General features: G+C 43.5%; 3 protein-coding genes across 4 annotated transcripts in view; 1 reads left to right on the forward strand and 2 right to left on the reverse strand.

Moving 5' to 3' along the window:
• Positions 1-21,489, reverse strand: part of LOC133506351 (lysozyme g-like) — a 69,749-nt gene that overhangs the window by 21,397 nt on the left and 26,863 nt on the right. The gene's annotated exons all lie outside the window — the stretch shown is intronic.
• Positions 2,490-3,835, reverse strand: LOC133506424 (EKC/KEOPS complex subunit Lage3). The gene has a single exon (XM_061830556.1). It carries the CDS (start codon positions 3,680-3,682, stop codon positions 3,305-3,307), a length of 378 nt encoding a protein of 125 aa, XP_061686540.1. The 5' UTR covers positions 3,683-3,835; the 3' UTR covers positions 2,490-3,304.
• On the forward strand, positions 4,027-20,566 carry LOC133506423 (mucolipin-1-like). Of its 2 annotated transcripts, XM_061830555.1 has the most exons (14): positions 4,027-4,222; positions 10,300-10,577; positions 10,647-10,814; positions 11,107-11,263; positions 12,155-12,239; positions 12,437-12,533; positions 13,701-13,800; positions 14,115-14,221; positions 14,287-14,436; positions 14,505-14,606; positions 14,691-14,813; positions 16,819-17,025; positions 17,900-18,030; positions 18,712-20,566. In XM_061830555.1, exons 1-14 carry the CDS (start codon positions 4,195-4,197, stop codon positions 18,746-18,748), a joined length of 1,770 nt encoding a protein of 589 aa, XP_061686539.1. In that variant the 5' UTR covers positions 4,027-4,194; the 3' UTR covers positions 18,749-20,566. The 2 variants fall into 2 exon arrangements, with proteins under 2 accessions (XP_061686539.1, XP_061686538.1); XM_061830554.1 differs by having other exon boundaries at positions 14,505-14,813.

Genomic DNA, 21,489 nt, shown 5'->3' on the forward strand with positions numbered 1-21,489 from the left:
TACATAATAATAATAATAATAGTAGTATACATGTATAGTTTAAATACTTTATATAATAAATCATTTAATAAACATGTATTTTTTGCTTAAAATGTATGCTTTAGCCTAGTAGAGTATGCTTGGCTGGGAGTGCATTGCCGTATCCCAAAACCCTCGAAAACCGAGGTACAAAAGCATTGGCCTCATAGTTCTGAGGTCCCAGGTTCAATCCCGGCCCCGGCTGTGTGGAGTTTGCATGTTCTCCCCGTGCCTGCGTGGGTTTTGCTCCGGACACTCCGGTTTCCTCCCACATCCCCAAAACATGCAACGTTAATTGGACACTCTAAATTGCCCCTAGGTGTTATTTTGAGTGCGGCTGTTTGTCTCAATGTGCCGTGCGATTGCCTGGCAACCAGTTCAGGGTGTACCCCGCATCCTGCCCTTTGACAGCTGGGGCAGGCTACAGAACTCCCCGTGACCCTCGTGAGGATAAGAGGCGAAGAGGATGGATATGTATATATATATATATATATATATATATATATATATATATATATCACACAATGAGATGTGACCTCTCAACCGCTCTTGAAACCAAATACCAACGTTGTAAACAACATGACAGTAAAATTTTTGGCATTAAGGAAAAAATACAAAATAAAAAAAAAAAAACAGAAGCCAACAATCTATTGATTGAGGAGTTGCACAACAGGATTCAGTTGCAGGAATCCTATCACGTAGTACTGGTAAAGTTTCACGAGGGGTGGGGGTGGGGGACACAAAGGGAAGAGTTTACATTAGAAAATAAATAGAAATGTCCCAAAATGTATACGCAGTACAGTATATTGAAATAATGACACTCAATTTGGTGTAAAATCTGCAGCAGTTTAACGCAACGCTATTATAATATATATGCTGATCAGACGAATTTAGGCAAAAACTGCAAATGGATCTGTAACAACCATTTTGTTCAACACAGTTGGTCTCATAGACATCTATTTTTCTTTAAAATACTCACATACTCATATTTTTTTTACTTTCTGCATGTGTCTGCAATATGTAAACGCAATAAAACAGCACGCAAGGGTAATCCAACACGTACCTGCCGGCCTGCTCGACATTAAAGCGAAGCAGTAGGATGACGCCAACACGAAGAGCGACGCTCGAAAAGACGCCATCTCGGCTCAAGCGGACAAAAGACGACCCAGAACGGCGGCGCGGCGGACAAAATCCAGGCGTGTGGCCTCTTTCCAAATTTGCTGCTGTTCCCAACGCGTGTGCGTGCACTTGTGCCCGGAAGAACGAGCACACGGCTACAAATATTGATTCGGCCCGCGGAAAGTTCCAAAACACCGACAAGGTGCAAAGGTCACAACATCATCGATCATCAGGTGAAACTCCATCACTAGCGTCAGTCCGTCAACATTGTGGAGTTTTGGCAATTCTTCTTCTTCTTTTCCTTTCGGTTTGTCTAGTTAGGGGTCGCCACAGCGTGTCATCTTTTTCCATCTAAGCCCGTCTCGTGCATCTTCGACTTTAACACCCACTGTCCTCATGTCCTCCCTCACAACATCCATCAGCCTTTTCTTTGGTCTCCCTCTCGCTCTTTAGCCTGGCAGCTCCATCCTTTTTTCCACTTTTCTGTCACATAACACACCAGACACCTTTCGCCAGCTGTTCCAACCTGCTTGGACCCGTTTCTTCACTTCCTGACCACACTCTCCATTGCTCTGTATTGTTGACCCCAAGTACAGTATTTGAAGTCGTCCACCCTCGCTATCTCTTCTCCCTGTAGCCTCACTCTTCCCCCTCTACTTTTCTCATTCACGCACATATATTCTGTTTTACTTCGGCTAATCTTCATTCCTCTCCTTTCCAGTGCATGTCTCCATCTTTCCAATTGTTCCTCTGCATGCTCCCTGCTTTCACTGCATATGACAACATCATCTGCGAACATCATGGTCCAAGGGGATTCCAGGCTAACCTCATCTGTCAGCCTATCCACTACCACTGCAAACAGGAAGGGGCTCAGAGCTTATCCCTGATGCAGTCCCACCTCCACCTTAAATTCCTCTGTCACACCTAAGGCACACCTCACCTCATGTCCTGTACTATTTTAACATACTTCTCTGCCACACCAGACTTACGCATGCAGTACCACAGTTCCTCTCTTGGTACTCTGTCATAGGCTTTCTCTAGATCCACACAGACACAATGTAGCTCCTTCTGACCTTCTCTGTACTTTTCCACGAGCATCCTCAAGGCAAATAATGCATCTGTGGTACTCTTTCTAGGCATGAAACCATACTGTTGCTCGCAGATACTTACTTCTGTCCTGAGTCTAGCCTCCACTACTCTTTCCCATAACTTCATTGCTTGGCTCATCATCTTTATTCCTCAATTCGACAGCTCTGAACATCGCCTTTGTTCTTAAAAATGGGGACTAGTACACTTTTCCTCAATTCTTCTGACATCTTCTCTCCCGGTAGTATTCTATTGAATAAGTTGGTCAAAAACTCCACAGCCATCTCTCCAAATTGCTTCCATGCCTCCACTGGTATGTCATCAGGACCAACTGTCTTTCTATTTTTCCATTCTGTTCAGTGCCTTTGTAACTTCCTCCTTCCTAATCATTGCCGCTTCCTGGTCATTCATTCACGCTTCGCTCTTCTATTCTTCCTTCTCTCCCCTTTTCTTCATTCATTGTCTGGCCAAACTGTAGATCCTTTTCTCCTTCTTTCGTATCCAACCTGGTGGAGTTTTGGCAAGTCTGAAGTACTGAAATACTTCACAACCACCCATCCATTCATTTTTATTACCTCGTAAGGTTGTACAAGCAAATGTTAAGAATACACATCAATTTTAGCCCGTTTTGGTACTTTTTAAAACAATATAATCTGTTCAACCATCGTTCAAAAGTAATGTCTGATTTTCATGGGTTAATATTCACCCAGTTTTTATTACTTTTGTCGGCTTCTCAACGGGTTTTCCATTTCCTAAACAATTTCTCACATTATTGACAATTGTATCCAGGTGAAATTAAATGTAAAAGTCCCAATCATTTTCCTACAATGGAGCCACGAGGACTGGTTGGCTGCTCCCACTGTGCGTGAATGCTTGGGTGTGAGCTGTGACACCATGAGTCTTCTCAGTTTTGTCCTGTATAATAAATGGATTGTAAACGGGGGGCCGGGGGAGACTTCCAAGTCAAGGTATCGCTGCATAATAAAAATAAAAAATTATAGTGAGGCGGTCGTCCGTGGGACAAAACTATTTGGGCCTCTGCATTGTTTACTTCAAATCAAGAATTTGATTGGCCACATTGTCAACAGGGGCCAGCCAAATCCGGTGTGCCATTTGAAGGTGCGCGAGGTCGATTCTGAGGAGACTGGTCCCGATCCTCGGTGGGGAACGCGTGCATGGTCTCTAAGACGAGGCCCAGGTGCTCCAGGAAGGAGTTGACGGACACGCGCAGGATGCGAGCTTCGTCAGCGCCCCACTTGACGCTCAAGACGCTTCCGGCGAGGGTCAGCCGCTTGTGGATACCTCCGCGTCGGGGCTCGCGGTCGGGATTCAGCGAGCGCAGAGCGATGGCGGCCTCGCGCGACGACGGGAACGGAACATCCAGAGAGAGTTCGAATTTGCTGACACGCTCGTCGTTTTCAGGCGCCGCCATGTTGTTTGCTTTGCGAGTCGTCCTCATAGATATCGACGGCTAGATACGCCCATTTTGAACTGTGTGCTGACGGTGAAGCCAAAATAGGGAGGTCAAGGTAATCCATGTGTGCACTTCAAGAAAAATAAAAGATCATGGATGCTGGAAAATTGTGATAGACACGGTTGTGTAAAACCCTTACGATTTCGGAAATTGGGAGTTTCTTGCACATATGGATTTGAAATTTTTGTGAAAAGATAGCGTTCGCCTCAATGATGGCAGTCTTCAATAAGGGAATATCGACCTTTCCAATATGGCCACCCAAGAGACACGTTAAACGGCCATGCTGATGTCACGCGCTAAAATATCTAAGATTTTCTTGTAGTCCTCTCGCCGGTAACTTCTGCTTTGATCACGTGACCACCCCGAGACCGGAAACGGGTCGCTCAGCCGACCGCCCATCCTTACTCTGAGAACAAACTGGGACAACTCAGGAAGAAGAGTAAACAGCTCGATGTTTTGTCCATTGGACATATGTATTTTTATTTCTACACATAAATATGTCAGCGACAGAACATGACAGCCCAGGTAAAATAATCTACACAACTCTTGGTTCATCGTGTTATTGTTATTTATTCCCACTTTGTTTTCATGCTGATATACCAGTACAGTATATATAGATACAGTTATGGTCATTTTTCCCCCCCCTTCTTCTGTCATAACTCGTCTGTTTCTGTGTCACGGCATTTTGTTCGGTCAATAATAACTTTCTGGTCAGCTGTTGTTGGGCTTTTTCGCTAAGTCATCTTCTGGATAACATGAGTTAGGTGTTGCCAAAACAGATGTACATATGATTATATAATTCAACTCGTAATTCAGTATTATTACAATTAATATGATATTTGGATTTCCTTGCTAAACTAGTCTGGTTTGAGAAGGTAAAGTTGATCTTGAGAAGTTGTTAGTTACTAATATTACTCGAGGGGGAAACATCACTGCAAACATGCTAAATTGCATTTCTTTAATGAATATATTCTATGGTACTGCGATGAACTCTAATATTAATCCATTCTGTCGAGCATTTTTTTCGCAGATTAAATTTTGTGGTACTGCAAAGACCTCATATTAGTCCATGTCATCCAGAAAACATTTGAACGTTAAATCTTTTTTTTCCCAAACTGCTTCTCTTTCGTCATATAATGCAGAAGGTGTTCTTTTGTTTTCATGACTGACACAAAGGAAGTAATTTCCAATATTGCATTGATGCAAGCGATCCCTATCGAACCAACTTCCTACTGTCATTTTTTAAAGTACCGTTTAAATTTTTGTACGTTTTAACTATGTTTATTTTTATTGCAAAAATGTTATTTTGTGCATTTTAAATTCTTTTTTTTTAAAAATGCACATACAAAAATGTGCTGTTTTCTACCTCACCCTTTCTAACTTTATATTGTGAATTGGTGTGTGTGGATTTAGATTTATTAGTGAAACAAATGTGAAGTATTTGTATAAATAATCTCATGAAACAGACTCGTGATTCCTTGCAATACTATTTTTAAATGTTGATTCATTTAATATATTTACATTTTAATTCACATTTTAATGACAAAATATTTAAGCATTGTGAAGATTTTTATTTACATCCTTAGAGTGTATGCGGTACTTGACTATTTTAAAAACTGTAGATTCAAACAATTTTTTTGTTTTGTTTTATTTGAACGCAGCTCATTTAGTTGTTCACGCTGCTTTAGCAGCTTTCAGCTTGTCCCATTAAGTGAGTCACTTGCACGGTTTGTTTTGGCACATCCGCATAATTTAACGTGATCTGAGACAAGAACTATACTTGGGGGTGGAAGTAAAAACAAGAACTAAATACAACTATTCATCAAAACAATCATGAATGTAGTGTTCAATTTTTTTTTTTTTAAAAAGATGAAGAAAATTGAAATATGTTGTTCTCCGTTTTGGGTATAAATTTAGATAACTGCTTTGTCATTGCATCATACTGAAAGTTTTTCATATACTGTATTAGTCTACCAAACAAGCAACACCTGCAAACAGCTTTGAACTGCAACACCAAGTTCATATAGTTCTTAGTTAAAAAAAAAAAAAAGATATTTATGGAAGTAGATTTGAATTTGAAATGGAAAGTAAACACCCAGCCAATCGCAGTTCCACTTTGTTCGTCACGTGACGTCACATACTAAGAATGGGTAACTGGATTGGCTGTCTGTTCGGTTCTGACCTGAAGTAACCCTGCCTGGTGGGACAGACGGTCAATTTTAGACGCCGAATTGTAGCCGGTTGAATTTCAGACAGCGAATTGTAGCCAGTTGAATTGTTAACATTGAAAAGTTACGCTGAAATACAACTATAGAAAATGTGATCCCTTTAAATTTCAAATTCAAATCCTGGTGGCATTAATCTACCTCCATAGATATTTGACCAAAAGATGTTTACACTAAGTTTCCTAATCATTTAAAACATGACACAAAATCCATAAAAAAAAAAGCTGCATGGGCTGCTTAGCACTTTTTAACGAGGCACTTCCTTTATTGCAAGTTTTATTAAAAAGTACCGTTTGGGCTTCGGGCTCGCCCGCCGGCGTCGCTGCCAGACGAGAGATGGTCAGCGGCGATAAGCGGCTCGGAGAGCATTTTGATTGACAGGCGTGTCGCCCGGTCGCCGTTCTCGACCTCGCTCCGCATATGCTCGCGAACCCGAAGAGCCGGATATTTGCGCGGATTACACTCCGCTTCAGCGACGGTGTGTGTCGAGGCATGGCGTGCGTTCCGCTTCTGTTTTGTCCAATCTCAATCGGGCGGCGACGATCGGCACGCTCCCCTGATCGGAGATGTACGTCGGCCTCGTTGCCTTTTGTCTGCGTTAAATCTCAAGTGTTTGGATTCTTGTCCTCTCCTCTGGCACGCAACGGCTGTCGCTACGTACGCACGGGAACTCCTGTCACTTAGGCCGTTTTTACGAAGTTTTATGAAGTCTCGAAAAGATCATCATAGTTATCATGATGCTGCCGGTCTGTACAAAATGGCGACGGGGGGCCTGGGGCGACTTCCCCTTTCCGCTCATATCAAAAGCAGCCGCTGCTAAAGGCGTCCCACTTTTTCCCACAGAGAAAATTGGAAAAGTTTAATTGTTACTAGCTGATCAGACATGTTTTTAGCTCATCTGTCGTCATCGTGAGTTCGTATCTCGCCGGGGCCTCTGCTCCCCAAGAGGGGTTGCGTCGGGAAGGGCGTCCGGCGTAAAAACTGCGCCAAACAAATACGAGCGTTCATCTGAGCCGTTACGCCGTGGCGACCCCTAACGGGACAAGCCGAAAGAAACTCGCTTTCTGTCCTCTGTTTTTCGGTCCACAGTGTGACAGCAAAAGTCGGTCGCACTTAGCGCTGATTCACCCTCAATGACACACTTCTCATTTCCATCCAGGAAGTTGAATCAGCTGTTTGTGTGTCTTGATGACAGCGTAAATTCAAATGCGGTGCGCATCTTGTTTGTTCTGAGCTCGCGTGTTGACGGTTCTGACTTTTGTTTTTTTGCCCGGCCGGATGGTTGCTGGATGGCCCTGCTGCTTTGCTGGCCTTATGCTCAAAACCATGTGACGTGGCTAAATCACGAGTGGCCTTCTTTGTGAGCAGGAATTCGCACAAAATGTCATTAAGTTCTAAAGACTCTAACTAACCGAATGAAAAAATAAGAAAAATATTGTTACCCGGCTATGTTAAGGTCTCATATATCAGAGGTGATTGTCGATTATGCTTTATCAACTCAACTTTGATAGTTTTATTTCACACTTCAAAGGTCAACAGAATGTTTAAAGGTCAAGTGTCATGCCTATAAACTTTCTAAAATTGACATTGTAATGAAAAATACGTCTAACATTATTCACTCCAATGTCCGTCCGAAAAAATAAATACGAGCGGAGAGCACGTCATCCGTGCGCAAAGTTGCGGAAGTCTCATTCGACATCCAAGTGGTAGCCATATTGCGTGCATCGTCTGTTTATTACGTCACACTGGGACATTTGGCATTGAAAACACACTGTGCCACCGACTATGGGACACGGAAGGTCTTTTCAAAGAAGAGAACATCTCACAATCGAGTGAAGTGACCGGAGCAATATTACCCTATCGTTTCGAGTCATTTTTAGATGAAATGCGGATCACTTCTAACTAACAGCAGACTCCCAGACAGTATGTATGAGCCAGCCCGTCCGAAGCAGTGCCCCTCGTCCGAAGCCGTGCTCAGGGCCGACGGGTACATCGACACATTTAGCACCCCTGACTTACGTGTGTGGATCTTTTGCTACATTCTGAGAGGATTACGTCCCCCACAAACTATTATTTTTTTTTAGTAGCTGTATAGACACCTACCTGTCATTTGGAACCCAAGAAGCTCTCGTTCTTTGCACCTGTGTAATCCATTTTTCCCGACAAACCCGGTCTTTTTGAAAAGTATGAAGAATGAATCCATCCTCCCGCGTGTTCAAACAATATCCAGCAATACAACGAGCCGGGATTTTGGCTAACACGAAGGAACAAATAGCTACATTCCTGCAGGTAAAACTAAGAGAAACAGATGAGCCAGCCTGAGCGCGCTGTTGCTGTTAACGTCACTTCCTGCTTCTTCTGGAGAGGATTTTGATGGCGGTAGTGACAAAAAGCCATATACATCAAAATCATGTTGTGTGGTGAAAAAACAGATGGGTTCATTCTGGCTGCGTTTTTTTCATTAATAACATACTAAAAATCATGCATTTCATGACAGTGGACCTTTAAGTTGATAACAAGCTAAATATGGTACGGAATTACTAGTTACTAAGGCTTACTGGCATGCTACCCTGAGAACGGCCGATCTCGCCAGATCTCGAAAGCTAAGCGGGTTCGCCCCTGGTAAGTACTTGGACGGGAGACCGCCTGGGAATTCCAGGTGCTGTCAGCTTCTCTCCCCGGCTAGGAATGGCATCCGGCCCTAAAACTGTGCCAAACAAATATGCGTTCATCTAAGATGACACGCTGTGGTGACCCCTAATGGGACAAGCCGAAAGGAAAAAAAGAAGAATTACTAGTTGCTAGGTTAGACTCAACATTGACCAATGCGTAATAAAACCGGAATGGTTACACTGATGCAACAGGAATGTTCTTATTTGATGAAAATGCTCAGTCCAATCGACCGTCCTCCATACCCAACTGATCGGTCACCTGAACGGTGGCAATGAGACTGATCACCGATAAGTGAGATCATCTTTGTGGAAGAGGTTTTAGGACATTGACACGGGGGTGGCGGACCACCTCTATGGTTTGGCATAAGTTGGCCTCTTTTAAAACAAGCGGCTCTCCCGATCCGGAGTTTGGAGATTGTTGTCTTCGAACGAATGTCACTTGTTTATGAATGGAAAGGAACTGTTGACTCTGGACCTAAAGGGACTGCTCTCCTGTGTTGTGCCATGTGTTTTTGTAGGGGTTGCTTGGTCTATCCACTGTAGAGTTCGTTGGCAAACCAGCCATGTAAAGGACCACCGCTTTATTTTCAGTACTGCTGACATTTTTAAAAAAAGAAAATTTCAACTATGTGAATGCGTCCGCGTGGATGGATGTCGTAGCTGTTATGCTAAATCCGTTTTCATCTGGCTTCATTTGGCATCTGGCTCATCTACGTTTAAAGTAAAGCCTCGGTTGTCGACCACAGTCCATTCGAGAAGGCGGTTCGAGAAGTGATTTGTTCGAAAACCGAATCAATATTTCCCATTACAATGAATGGAAAAGGAAACAATGTGTTCCAAGCCTAGAATCTTAATCTTTTTAAAGCATTAACTCATAAGTTGAGTTTAAGAAATCTTTGAAACAAAACAGAAATGCTAATGAAACAGAGCATTATTAAAGTTCCCAAGAAAAAAAACAATGCAAAACCAGGCATGAGGATTTCGGCAAATATGGTAACCGATCTTTCGGTTCCGTTGATTTTTGTCCTGGGAAACGGTGGGAAACGATTTTTTCGTTTCCCATTGATAATGCTCATGGGAACCGGTTTTTACATGTACTTCAAAATAAAGCCTTAGCAGGCATGAGCATTTTGTCTTTTACGCTTAACAACCGACATGTTTGACTAGCGTTTGAGTGACCCGGATATGAATAACTCGACCTTGCGCATGCGTAGCGCAGAAGCTGAAACCGGTGCCGTTTGTAAACCACACTGACAAAGCTGGGCGTTTTAATCATTAAAAATAAAGGGGTTCATGTAGGTTCGTTTTATACAGATTGTTGTATTTCGTTGAGAACTTGTTTTACATTCCACACATGGGCAAATTTTATTAAAAGTAAGCCCAGAGATCTTGGAAATGGACTTTCGGTTCCGTGTTTTCTCAGGCTGGGTAACGACACGGTAACGGAACGATCGTTTCCGTGAAATGCTCATGCCTGCAAAACTATCAACTGACTCGCCCCCTTTTCACAAAGAACGAATCTAGTGTCACTTGTTTCTGCCGTCTTTTTTCTCGTATTTGGTGTGGTTTATATCGATCAAATCACTTCGTCAGATAACTTCTAAGTAGGATATTATTCCACGCTCCCTGATTTCAGAGACATGCTGAGGCCTTGGCAGAGGTCTGGAGTCTCATTAAGGAGTTGCTGTTCTTTAATTTTTCCCAGAAAACAAGAAGCACTGCGGCCCAGACAGCCACTACGGCTCGACGGAAAGCAGCGGAGAACACGGACCTCCGTGCAGCAACCACACCAACATCCACAACAACCACGGTTTCCCCGCCACTGTGCCGGGCCATTTTGTGAGCGCCAGCCAAGGCGAGGAGGACATTCGCAGGAAGCTGAAGTACTTCTTCATGAGCCCATGCGACAAATACCACGCCAAGGGTCGCAAGCCTTACAAGCTGATCCTGCAGCTGCTCAAGATCATCGTCGTCACTGCTCAGGTACAAAAGTCGCATTTTTCGTCTGTCGTCTGTCGTCTCCGAGCACGCCTGTTCCCGCTATCGCTGCAGTTGGTGCTGTTCGGCCTCAGCAACCAAGTGGTGGTGACCTTCAAGGAAGAGAACACCATGACGTTCAAGTACCTCTTCCTCAAAGACTTTGACGAGTCGTCAGACAATTCTTTTGCCGTGTACACACAAAAGGATGTCTACGAGCACATCTTCTATGCTGTGGACCAGGTACATCCCCCTCAAAAAATCCACGTATCGTCTACAAGTCAGCATTTAGCTCGCGAGAAGGTTCGTCTCACCGAGTCTGTTACTCCAGTGACTGAATGGGAAATTCTGTGGTGGTCTTTGAAACGGAGAATTCAGATTTTCCCTAAGTCTTGCGACAGGTTGGCGAACAGGGTGAACACCATCTCTTGGGGATGGGGCCCACCTCAGCGTAGACCCCAGATGAGGGCGTTCGAAAATGGACGTGCGTGTCGGGACGCCATGAATTCATGGCTCTCTGGTCATGTTGTTCCAGTATCTGGCCCTGCCAGAGACCACCGTGGGCCGCTACGCGTACGTCTTCGGCGTCGGTGTGAATGGCAGCGCTTTGTCCCTCTGCCAGCAGTACTACAAGAGGGGCCGCATCGACCCCGCCAATGACACGTTCAACATCGACCCGCTCATCGTCACAGGTCCATATTTTTTGTTTTTTTCTAGTTCTGGAATATGATTTATTGTCAGACTCTGCGGTTCGTTGCCTTTAAGATCCCTTGATGGAGCCTGAAATACAGCATTTGACATTTCTCAAGAATTTTTTTTTTGTTCCATTTGTAAGGTAATTTCACCTTTTTTTAAAACATTAATTTGATTAATATATAATCCATATAACTGCTTCTTTTCTCACAAGTTAGTATTGTTGAGTTAGGTTTTGTCAATTTAAAAGGAAGTCAATGCAACAAAGGAAACAAAAATGGTATCTGAGCCCACAGAGAGCTGGGCTATAAATAATCTTCATTTGTTATAAATATTCACTTCCTCTTCATACAGTATTCATATCCATCTATACTCAATAGTGAATTTTCCTCATTTGGGTTTTGGCATTTATGTTAGCAACTTACTGAAAGATTTTTAAATACCGTAATTTCCGGCCTACAAGCTGCGACTTTTTTCCACACGCTTTCAACCCTGCGGTTTATGCGGTGATGCGGCTAACTTGTGCATTTTTTTCAACCGGCTGCAAGGGGGCACTCGAGCGGGAAAAGGAGTGAGACCGGTGTAATACATGTGCCTAACAAGTGACTTTTACCGGTCCGGCCCTGTTAGCGCTGCACTAGCGTGTTACTGCCGTGTCTCAGTGACTTTTACCAGTATGCTTTTTTTTAACTGGCCCTGTTAGCGCGGTGCTAGAGTTAGCGCGGCGGCGCTAGCGTTAAACTTTCTGTGTACTGTCTTAGAAAGGCAATTTTTATTTCTTATGGCTAAAAATATCCCAGAAACCAGGTTTGTGATGTTCACCATTGTCACGAATCACGTTATCTGCCATGTTGACTCAACCGGACCCATCTCTTCCTCACTTTACCTAGACTGCGTGGGAGTTAACCCAATGTCTGCGCCCCAGCCCGCTCCGCTCACCAGCTCCTACAAGAACTTTACACTCAAGTTCCACAAGTAAGGCTTCATTTTTCACTATTTTTTTTTTTTTTACACTTCAATCCGTCACGGCAAAGATTTTATCTGGCAGCGTTCGACACGTTCACTACCAGCGCGACGCGCGCACGCTTCGGCTCGCGTGGCTTGCGTGTTTGTTTTTGGGTCACTTCTTTACGGAGGTTACTCAACCCGTGTCCCCGTGTCGTCCCCGCAAGGTTTATCAACGTCACGATCGAGTTCCAGCTGAAGGCCATCAACGTGCAGACCATCATCAACAATGAGATACCCGACTGCTACACTTTTTATATCAAGGTGAGCACATGACTTGCTCTGGGCAGACATTCCAACCTTCTAGTTAAAGAAACCTGCGCTACTGTTTTTAAAAGCAGGAGTGCAGAACCTTTTCCCGGGACTCTGCGCCGCTCCGGCCATGTAAACAAAATGATGAAGCGCGGTCCTGGTGGCCGTTGTAGTGCTCGTGTTTTTGGGTACGCTCTGTGAACGCGGCTGGGAGATAACAAGATTGTACTTTTCTCGATCCCGGATGAGTTAAAGAAAAAAAAAAAAGTGTTCATGGGGTTTGTTTACGTTAGCGTAAACGGCGTCTAGCTAGCATCCTTGTGTGAGCAATTGTCAATTATGTAAATAGTTTGAGAGTTTCGGCCGTCGGTCTCTGATCCAGGAAGTCCACAAAGTGTGGCAGCCATTCATTTTCTTTGCTGCTTATCCTCACGAGGGTTGAGGGGAGTGCTGGAGCCTATCCCATCTGTCAACTGGCAGGGGGCGGGGTATACCCTGAACCGGTTGCCAGAACAATCGCAGGGGACATGGAGACAGACAACAGTCGCACTCACAATCACACCTAGCGGCAACTTAGAGTGTCAAATTAATGTGGGAGGAAACCGGAGTGTCCGGAGAAAACCAACGCAGCCGCGGGGAGAACATGCAAGCTCCACACAGGCGGGGCCGGGATCGAACCCGGGTCCTCAGAACTGTGAGGCCATCACTTTAACTGCTGATCCACCGTGCACCCTGCAATGTGGCATTCTTTATTAATTCGCTTTATTTACAGATCACCGCATTATAATCATTATACATGATGTCACGTATATTCTTCGCGTCATCGCTAATAGTTATTTCATCCATCCATCCATCCATCCATTTTCTTAGCCGCTTATCCTCACAAGGCTTGCGGGGAGTGCCGGAGCCTATCCCAGCTGTCAAGGGGCAGGAGGCGGGGTACACCCTGAACCGGTTGCCAGAACAATCGCAGGGCACATGGAGACAGACAACAGTCGCACTCACAATCACACCTAGGGGCAATTTATTAATGTTGCGTGTTTTTGGGTTGTGGGAGGAAACCGGAGTGTCCGGAGGAAACTCGCGCAGGCACGGGGAGAACACGCAAACTCCACACAGGCGGTGAACCCAGGACCTCGCAACTGTGAACAGGAAATGACTCATGTCTGTGTCACGTAGATCGTGCTGGACAACAAGGCTCACAGCGGCAAAGTCAAGATACGACTGGAGAACCAAGCGTTCATAAAGGAGTGTAAAGACCCCAGCGTGTCCGGGCAGGGTGAGTGTGATCGACGCGCACGCAGAAAAAAGACTCGGAACAAATCCTCTTCACACACAAGCCACAAGACCAAAACTTCACTCCTCTGAGGCCTGCTGGGTGGCCCCCTGGTGGCCAAAGCGCACACGGCAGAAGGCAACAGCACACTGTTGAAGGTCGTTAAAACATGAAATTATGATGCATAACTCTTTCATTCTTTACATTCCATATGCTAATTATCATGTATTCGCTTTGTAAAGTTTTAGTAGATTGTTGCACGTTGAAGGGGCAGAAAAAGTCATTCAAAGATTTTGTTTTGTTATTTGAATCCCCAGCTCAGAATTACACCCGCGTTGCATTCGATGTCGCCGTGGCGCTCATATGCACGCTGTCGTTGTTGCTGTGCGGGCGTTCCATACTGCGAGGCGTCATGCTGCAGCAGGTGAGCTCCAACTTGGAAAAAAAAATAGTCCGCCCCTGGCTGACGGCGTCTCCGTGTTTTGCCAGGAGTTCGTGCAGTTCTTTAAAGAGAACCTGAACCGCAAAGTGTGTTGGGCCGACCGCCTTGAGTTCATTAACGGCTGGTACATCCTCCTTATCGCCAGCGACATCCTCACCATCACCGGAAGCGTCATCAAGATCGGCATCGAGTCCAAGGTAAGTGGAAAATGTCAAAGGTCACGCGTGACGTCCGGGAGGTCATCGTTTCCCCTCTCTTTTGACAGAACATGTCTTCCTACGATCTATGCGGGATCCTCTTAGGGACCTCCACCCTCTTGGTGTGGGTGGGAGTCATCCGCTACCTCACCTTCTTCCAGAAGTACAACGTACGCCGCACGGACACTTTTCGTCTTTTGTTATCCGACTCGCTGCAAATTGAGATTATTCATCACCGGATTGTAATCGTGCAGATCCTGATCGTGACCCTTCGGGCGGCCTTCCCCAACGTGATCCGCTTCTGCTGCTGCGTGGCCGTCATCTATCTGGGTTACTGCTTCTGCGGCTGGATCGTACTGGGACCGTACCACGTCAAGGTGACCTCGACTTTATTGATTTGAATTTGAAGCTGCGAACTAGCGTGACGGTCGGCAATCCACCTCCAGCCGTTTTTTTTGGAGCGAGACGTGCGGCCAGACGCAAGATGACGACGCTCACGACGAGCGGGGGGGACGCGTTAACGGGCAGATTAACCGCGTGGTAACCGGCAAAATTCACCGATATCAATTCCTTGGCCAAGCAACTTAAAGGAAGACCCTCCTCAGAATTCATACATACAATAAACCCTCCAAAGGGAAGTAATATTATTATTACATATATTTTGTACGGTAATTGGAGAGAAAACAAAAGTTGAAAATAGAGAACATATTTGAAATCCAAGTAAAATCTGGATATGTGCCAATTTTCAGAGCCAAACCGAAAGAAACATCCTTGACTCCGCCCCTGACGTCGCCGGTGCGTCGTATTACAGACCATTCATTCTAGCTAAGCCAAGATGGCGACTTGTTTTGCACCAAAACTGAGAAAACGCACCCAAATTTTTTCCTTCTTTAACCTCAACCTGACAGGATAAAGCTCCGGCTGTCACAGTTGAGGCTCGCTCATCAGCGGGGAAATTTGCACGCGTTTAATCATTAGTCATTTAATCATTACTGGGTATTAGCCGCTAAATTATAGCCTCTCGTGCTCCTACGGTAAAGCAACAACATACGTTATAAGGGTGGCGCAGGTGTTCAATCCCGGAGTTTGCATCTTCGCTGCTTGAGAAGTATAACTTGGTGTTAAAAAAAAAAAAAAGTCTGGCCATCTGCTATATGTTCTCTACATCTAAACCAACTCCTCAGAAAAGCCTCAGATCTCTGCGGTCCATTTCATGGGACTGTTATTGTACGGCGTCAGCGCCACGTCCCTCCCAACACGTCGAATTCCGCCTGTGTGTGTTCTGGCTCACACGCTTGAACATTGTACATTGTTATTTTTATGTTGTTTGCTCAATGGTCGGTATAGTAATAAGACGGAGCATCAACTCGCTTTGCTAGCTCTCAGAACACAACACTTCCCGGTTACTATTTACAGCGATTCCCAGGCGGTCTCCCACCCAAGTACAGTGATGCCTCGGTTCTCGACCACAATCCATACGAGAAAACGGTCCGAGAAGTGATTTGTTCGAAAACCGAATCCATGTTTCCCATTACAATAAATGGAAAAAGAAATAATGCGTTCCAAGTCTAAAAAATTGGGCTTTTTAAAGCATTTTCTTTCGCTTTTCCTGATAATTAACTGCAGAGTACAAATACTTTATATAATAAAATACTTTAAGAAATACATTTATTTTTTGCTTAAAACGTATGCTTTAGTAGTAGAGTAGGCTAGGCTGTGAGCGCATTCCCGTATCTGTAGCGACTCGGCCCGCAGCCTTGTAAACTTTTTTTTTAGGAACAAAAGTGTAGAATAACTTTAAGCAAGCAACTTGCCTTCTTTGGAGCCACAATCGAGGGTTAATACGGTCGTCCTCGATAAGAAGAAAAACAAAAGTCACTACCGGGACACATCTGCCTTATACAGAATAACAATACATAATAATTTGCGTTTGAATTGACAATAAAAAAAACGCGTTGTGGGCGGGTCAGCTGCTCGCGCCGCGCACATTATGTTGTTTTCGGGTTTTTTCGGCAGCGTGGGAATTCGCAACAAAGCGCGTCGTGGGTCAGCTGGTCTGGCCACGCGACGTTTGTTATTTCCGGGTTTTGTCGGGGGCGTTGGAGTACCGATTTTCGTTCGAAAACAGAAGCGAAAAAAATCTCGAAATTTTCGTTCGAAAACCGATTTGTCCATAAACGGGGACGTTCGGAAACCGAGGCTTGACTGTACTAACCGGGGCCAAACCCGCTTAGCTTCCGAGATCTGACGAGATCGGGCGTTCTCAGGGTAGCATGACCGTAAGCAAAAGCCACATATTGAATATGAATATTACAGCGCCCTGCGGTAGTAAAGTCATGTTTTCACGTGTCTCACCGGACCGCGTGGCGTGTTGTGCTGCAGTTCCGCTCGCTGTCCATGGTGTCGGAATGCCTCTTCTCGCTCATCAACGGCGACGACATGTTCGTGACCTTCTCGGGAATGCAGGAGAGCAGCGTTCTGGTTTGGCTCTTCAGCCAAGTCTACCTGTACACCTTCATCTCGCTCTTCATCTACATGGTGCTGTCGCTCTTCATCGCGCTCATCACCGGAGCCTACGAGGCCATCAAGGTGGGCCGGCAAACTCAGCCTCTGTCTTTAAGTCATGCAGTTTGTTTTTTTTTTTTTTTTACAGTGAAGAAAATAAGTATTTGAACACCCTGCTATATTGCAAGTTCTCCCACTTAGAAATCATGGAGGGCTCTGAAATTTTCATCGTAGGTACATGTCCGCTGTGAGAGAGAGAACATTTAAAAAGAAAAATGCAGAAATCACAATCTTATGATTTTTTTTTTTTTTTACGATTTATTTGTGTGGTAGAACTGTATTTGACTGCGAAACAAAAATATTGAATCATCTCACCATATTTATCATCAATTTATGGACTATTTTTTGGAATCAGAAATCAAGGGTAATGTGTTTTTCAACTATTCACGTTTGGTAACACAAAAATGCTTGTAATATCTCAACTTTATCATTTATGATATATGATATAATATATATATATATATATATATACCAAATATATATGATGATTTGTAATTTTGGTACAGATTTTCACTAGAATCACAGAAATTGACACTAGATTTGGCTTCGCGGGCCACACAAAATCATGTGGCGGGCCAGATCTGGCCCCCGGGCCTTGGGTTTGACACCCGTGTTGCAGAGACTTCTGTTTGGACCGGAAAAACTATTTTATTAGTTCTGAGGTGATTTACCTGGGCCGAAATGAAGCCTACAACAGGGGTAGTACTTTTGAGTGGTCCAGGAACCTTTGGTGTGGGGACAGATTGGAACTTTTTTGTGTGCCAAAAATAACAAGAACCAAAGTTTGCTGGAACTTTAGGCGGTAATTCATTTATAGATGATGTAACGTTATAAGTCTATTACGTATGAAAACCTGGCAACAAATGTAAACGTCAGCGTGACGTGTGTTGTCGCGCAGCATCAAAGCCAGGAGCCCTTCCACATTACAGACCTGCACGCCTTCATCGCCGAGTGCACCGACGCGCCGAGCTCCGGCAAGTTCAGGGGCGTGGAGACATCGCCGTGCTCCTTCTTCTGCTGCTGTGACAGGTGACAACACTTTTTTTTTTCCACATTGATTTTATTTTATTTTATTTTTTTGACGAGTCCAACCACTTTTGATAGCAAAGTGGATAAATGTAACGAGCTCCTCTGAGCTGGGAATGCAATTTAATGCGAACAAGTTGTGACAACGCATCATTGCTGTTCTGGTTGCTGAGCACACAGTGGATAAACCGCCGATTGAAATTCAATTTTGACTACCACCAGTACCACCTTAAAGTGCCACTGTCATGAAATGCATGATTTTTAGTATGTTATTAATGAAAAAACAGCAGCCGGTATGGACCCATCCGTTTTTTTCACCACAAAACACGATTTTTGACGTATATGGCATTTTGTCACTCCCGCCATGAAAATCCTCTCGAGGGATTCGTTTTTGACAAGAAGCAGGAAGTGACGTTCAGGGCAGGACCGCCCTCAAATGGACTCGTGTGTTTCTATAAGTTTTACCTACGGGAAGGTAGCTCTTTGTTCCTTCGCGTTAGCCAAAATGCCGGCTCGTTGCATTGCTGGACATTGCTTGGACACTTGGGGGTAATAAAAATAAGTCTCCTTTAAATCACTGCCTGATGCTAACCGTGTGACTTTGTAATGTGATAAATTGTTCACCTAAAACAGCGCGTCCAGTTTTGTGCGTTCACCCAAACCATGTCGTTGTATTTCCGTCAGGATGACAACATACGAGGATGTCCTGCTGGTGAACTGAGGGGGAACTCGGTTAAAATTTCAGAACAGCCACTCTGGAACGAGGCCCGCCCCCCCTTTCCCCCCCAACTCCAATTTTTTTTCTCAGCACTTGACTGACGGATGAATCAATCGGTTGGACCGACATTCCTGCCAAGGAGGGCACGTGTCATGAATTCATCAGGGACAATGACGATAGGGCACATATTTATTTCACCACAAAAGTAGTGCCAGCTCAGTGGGTTTTTGTTTTTTTTTTTTAATCTGTATTTAATTGTTTTTACATCCAGAAGAAATTATTTTGTTCCTGCTAGCTTGTTAGCAAATTTCAATTATCAGGCCAATCAATGCACACAAAACTTTGAGGCGGATCCAGTTTGACTGCGGCCTCGGAGAGGTTGGCCTTATTATAGGGTGCACCCGTTTAAGTGTTCTTATGTTTTGTGGAGCCAGGACCTTCACTTAAGGACCCCGTGCACCCCCCCCTTCCCCCCCGTCCCCCTTCCTTACTTTTTGGATTTCAAATATGGATCAAGGAAGGAAGATTACCTCACCGGACCACAACTTGCTGGGTTTTTTTTTTTTGCATTTATTCATCAAAAAGACAAAAACAATTGTGCAATGTCGAGTTGGACAGGTCTGTTTAAAAAAAAAAAAAAATGGACTTCATGCATTTTATCATTTAAAAAAAAATACATATGAAAACACAAAGCACATTTCAGGACAAAAACTTAGAGGGGCAAATTGAGAACCAAACGAAATTGGATGAAGTAAATCCAGTCTCAAAATTCTAAATTTTACCTGAGAAGTAAATTCAGGTGTGTCTAAGTTTATTAAAATATGATGGGAAAACTCCATTAATTTCAGTTGTTTAATTTAAAAAAAGTCGTGTACTGTAGATTGACCGTGAAATATCCCATGATTTATTTTTTAAAAAATAATTGTGATGCTTGCAGTTTACAAAAAGCTCACACTCACGGTCTAAAAAAAAATACAACTATTACACAATCAAATATAATTTTTAATGGAGAAATAGCCTGCTGAACAGCATTTTGCTATTTTTAGAATTAATCTGAATAATGTGGAATTTTACCTTTTTTTTAATTGACCACTAAAATAAATCCACGTTTCAACATTATTGTAATTTATTGAAATGCACCTGCGGTACGAGAATTTTAAAATTTTTTGAATCAAAAGCCCCAAGTCAGATGCAAATTATTATTATTTTTTTAAATCGGATTTTTTATTTTTTATTTTTTTACTTGCCAGTTGAGAATGTGAGGCTGCAGTTATAATTTGCTGCACCATTTTTTTTCATAAAGTTTTCTGTAGTAAATTTTGCATTCTGTACTCACAGACTAAAATAAGCACTTGCGATTTGATCATTATTATCAAATAAAGGAACTATTATTAATTATTTCAACGCAAAATTCCTTCAGGGAGCAACTTTGTTAATTTTAGAAAGCCAAGAGGTCAAAATTTATATGGCAATGTACTGTACATTAATGTGGTTCTCCTTGTTATTTTTAATTTTTAAATTTTTTTTTTAAGTCCGCCTTTGTCGTCATTACGGCTGTTTTCTATGATGCTTTGTATTGCAACTAAAACGCACAATTGCCGAAAGTGTCTCCCTTTCGTTCATGAATTTGTAATAAAAAGCAAACCAATGTGAATTTGATCCATAAATGATATACAGTATATTATCTGAAGATGCCCCAACCCTCAGTGTCATTTTTGAAATAGAAATATTCCACACTTGATCACTACTGGAAAAATGGTAACAAGTGGAAACATGAAGTATTGTCTACACATGTTGCTGATTAAAGTGTCCTGGATCATCTTTTGACGTCATATCATCATGTTAGTTGCAAGTTTTGAAATTGCAAAAAAAAAAAAAAGTTAAAAATGTTCCCATGACCATCCATAACAAATAATTATTATATACATTCGCTACACACGTAAATTGAAATATTCCATTATTTTATTTTTCGAATTTTGTTGATTCTCGGCGGCACGGTGGACTCACCTGGAAAGCGTTGGCCTCACAGTTCTGAGGTCACGAGTTCAATCCCGAAACCGCCTGTGTGGAATTTGCATGTTCTCCACGTGCCTGCGTGGGTTTTATCCGGGCACTCCGGTTTCCTCCCACATCCCAAAAACATGCAACATTAATTGGACACTACATCACAGGTGTCAAACTCGAGGCCCGGGGGCCAAATCTGGCCCACCACATGTTTTTATGTGGTCCAGGAAAGCAAATTGTGAGAATCAACTTCAACGATTTAAAAAAAAAAAAAATCTGTACTAAAGTTTCACATTGTCATATAAATGATCATATTGAGATATTGCAAGCAATATTCTTTGCCCAAACAACAGCAATAGTTCAAAAACCCATTAGCCTTGATTTGTGATTACAAAACGATCATCTGTAAACATAATGAGGTGGAAGATTGTCGTGGTTTCACATTCATAAGCCCTCTGAGGGCAACTTTAACTACAATGTGGCCCGTGACAAAAATGAGTTCGACACCCCTGCTCTAAATTGTGATTGTGGCTGTGGCTGTTTGTGTCCGTGTGCCCTGGGATTGACTGGCAACCAGTTCAGGGTGTATCCCGCCTCCTGCCCGTTGACAGCTGGGATAGGCACTCACAGTGACCCTTATGAGGCTGAGCATCAAAGAAAATCGATGGATGGATGGATTTATGAACTAATTTTGGAATCAGAAATCAAGGGTGATGGGTTTTTCCAACTATTGTTGTTTG

This window comes from Syngnathoides biaculeatus, chromosome 9 (genome assembly GCF_019802595.1).
Source record: "Syngnathoides biaculeatus isolate LvHL_M chromosome 9, ASM1980259v1, whole genome shotgun sequence".
Lineage (NCBI taxonomy): Eukaryota > Metazoa > Chordata > Actinopteri > Syngnathiformes > Syngnathidae > Syngnathoides > Syngnathoides biaculeatus.

Coding starts and splice junctions, on each gene's coding strand:
- LOC133506424 (XM_061830556.1), bottom strand. CDS start 3,682: ATGAGGACGACTCGCAAAGCAAACAACATGGCGGCGCCTGAAAACGAC.
- LOC133506423 (XM_061830554.1), top strand. CDS start 4,195: ATGTCAGCGACAGAACATGACAGCCCAG. Junction 12,534..13,700: donor GCTACACTTTTTATATCAAG/GTGAGCACATGA, acceptor TGTGTCACGTAG/ATCGTGCTGGACAACAAGGC. Junction 14,814..16,818: donor TGGGACCGTACCACGTCAAG/GTGACCTCGACT, acceptor GTTGTGCTGCAG/TTCCGCTCGCTGTCCATGGT.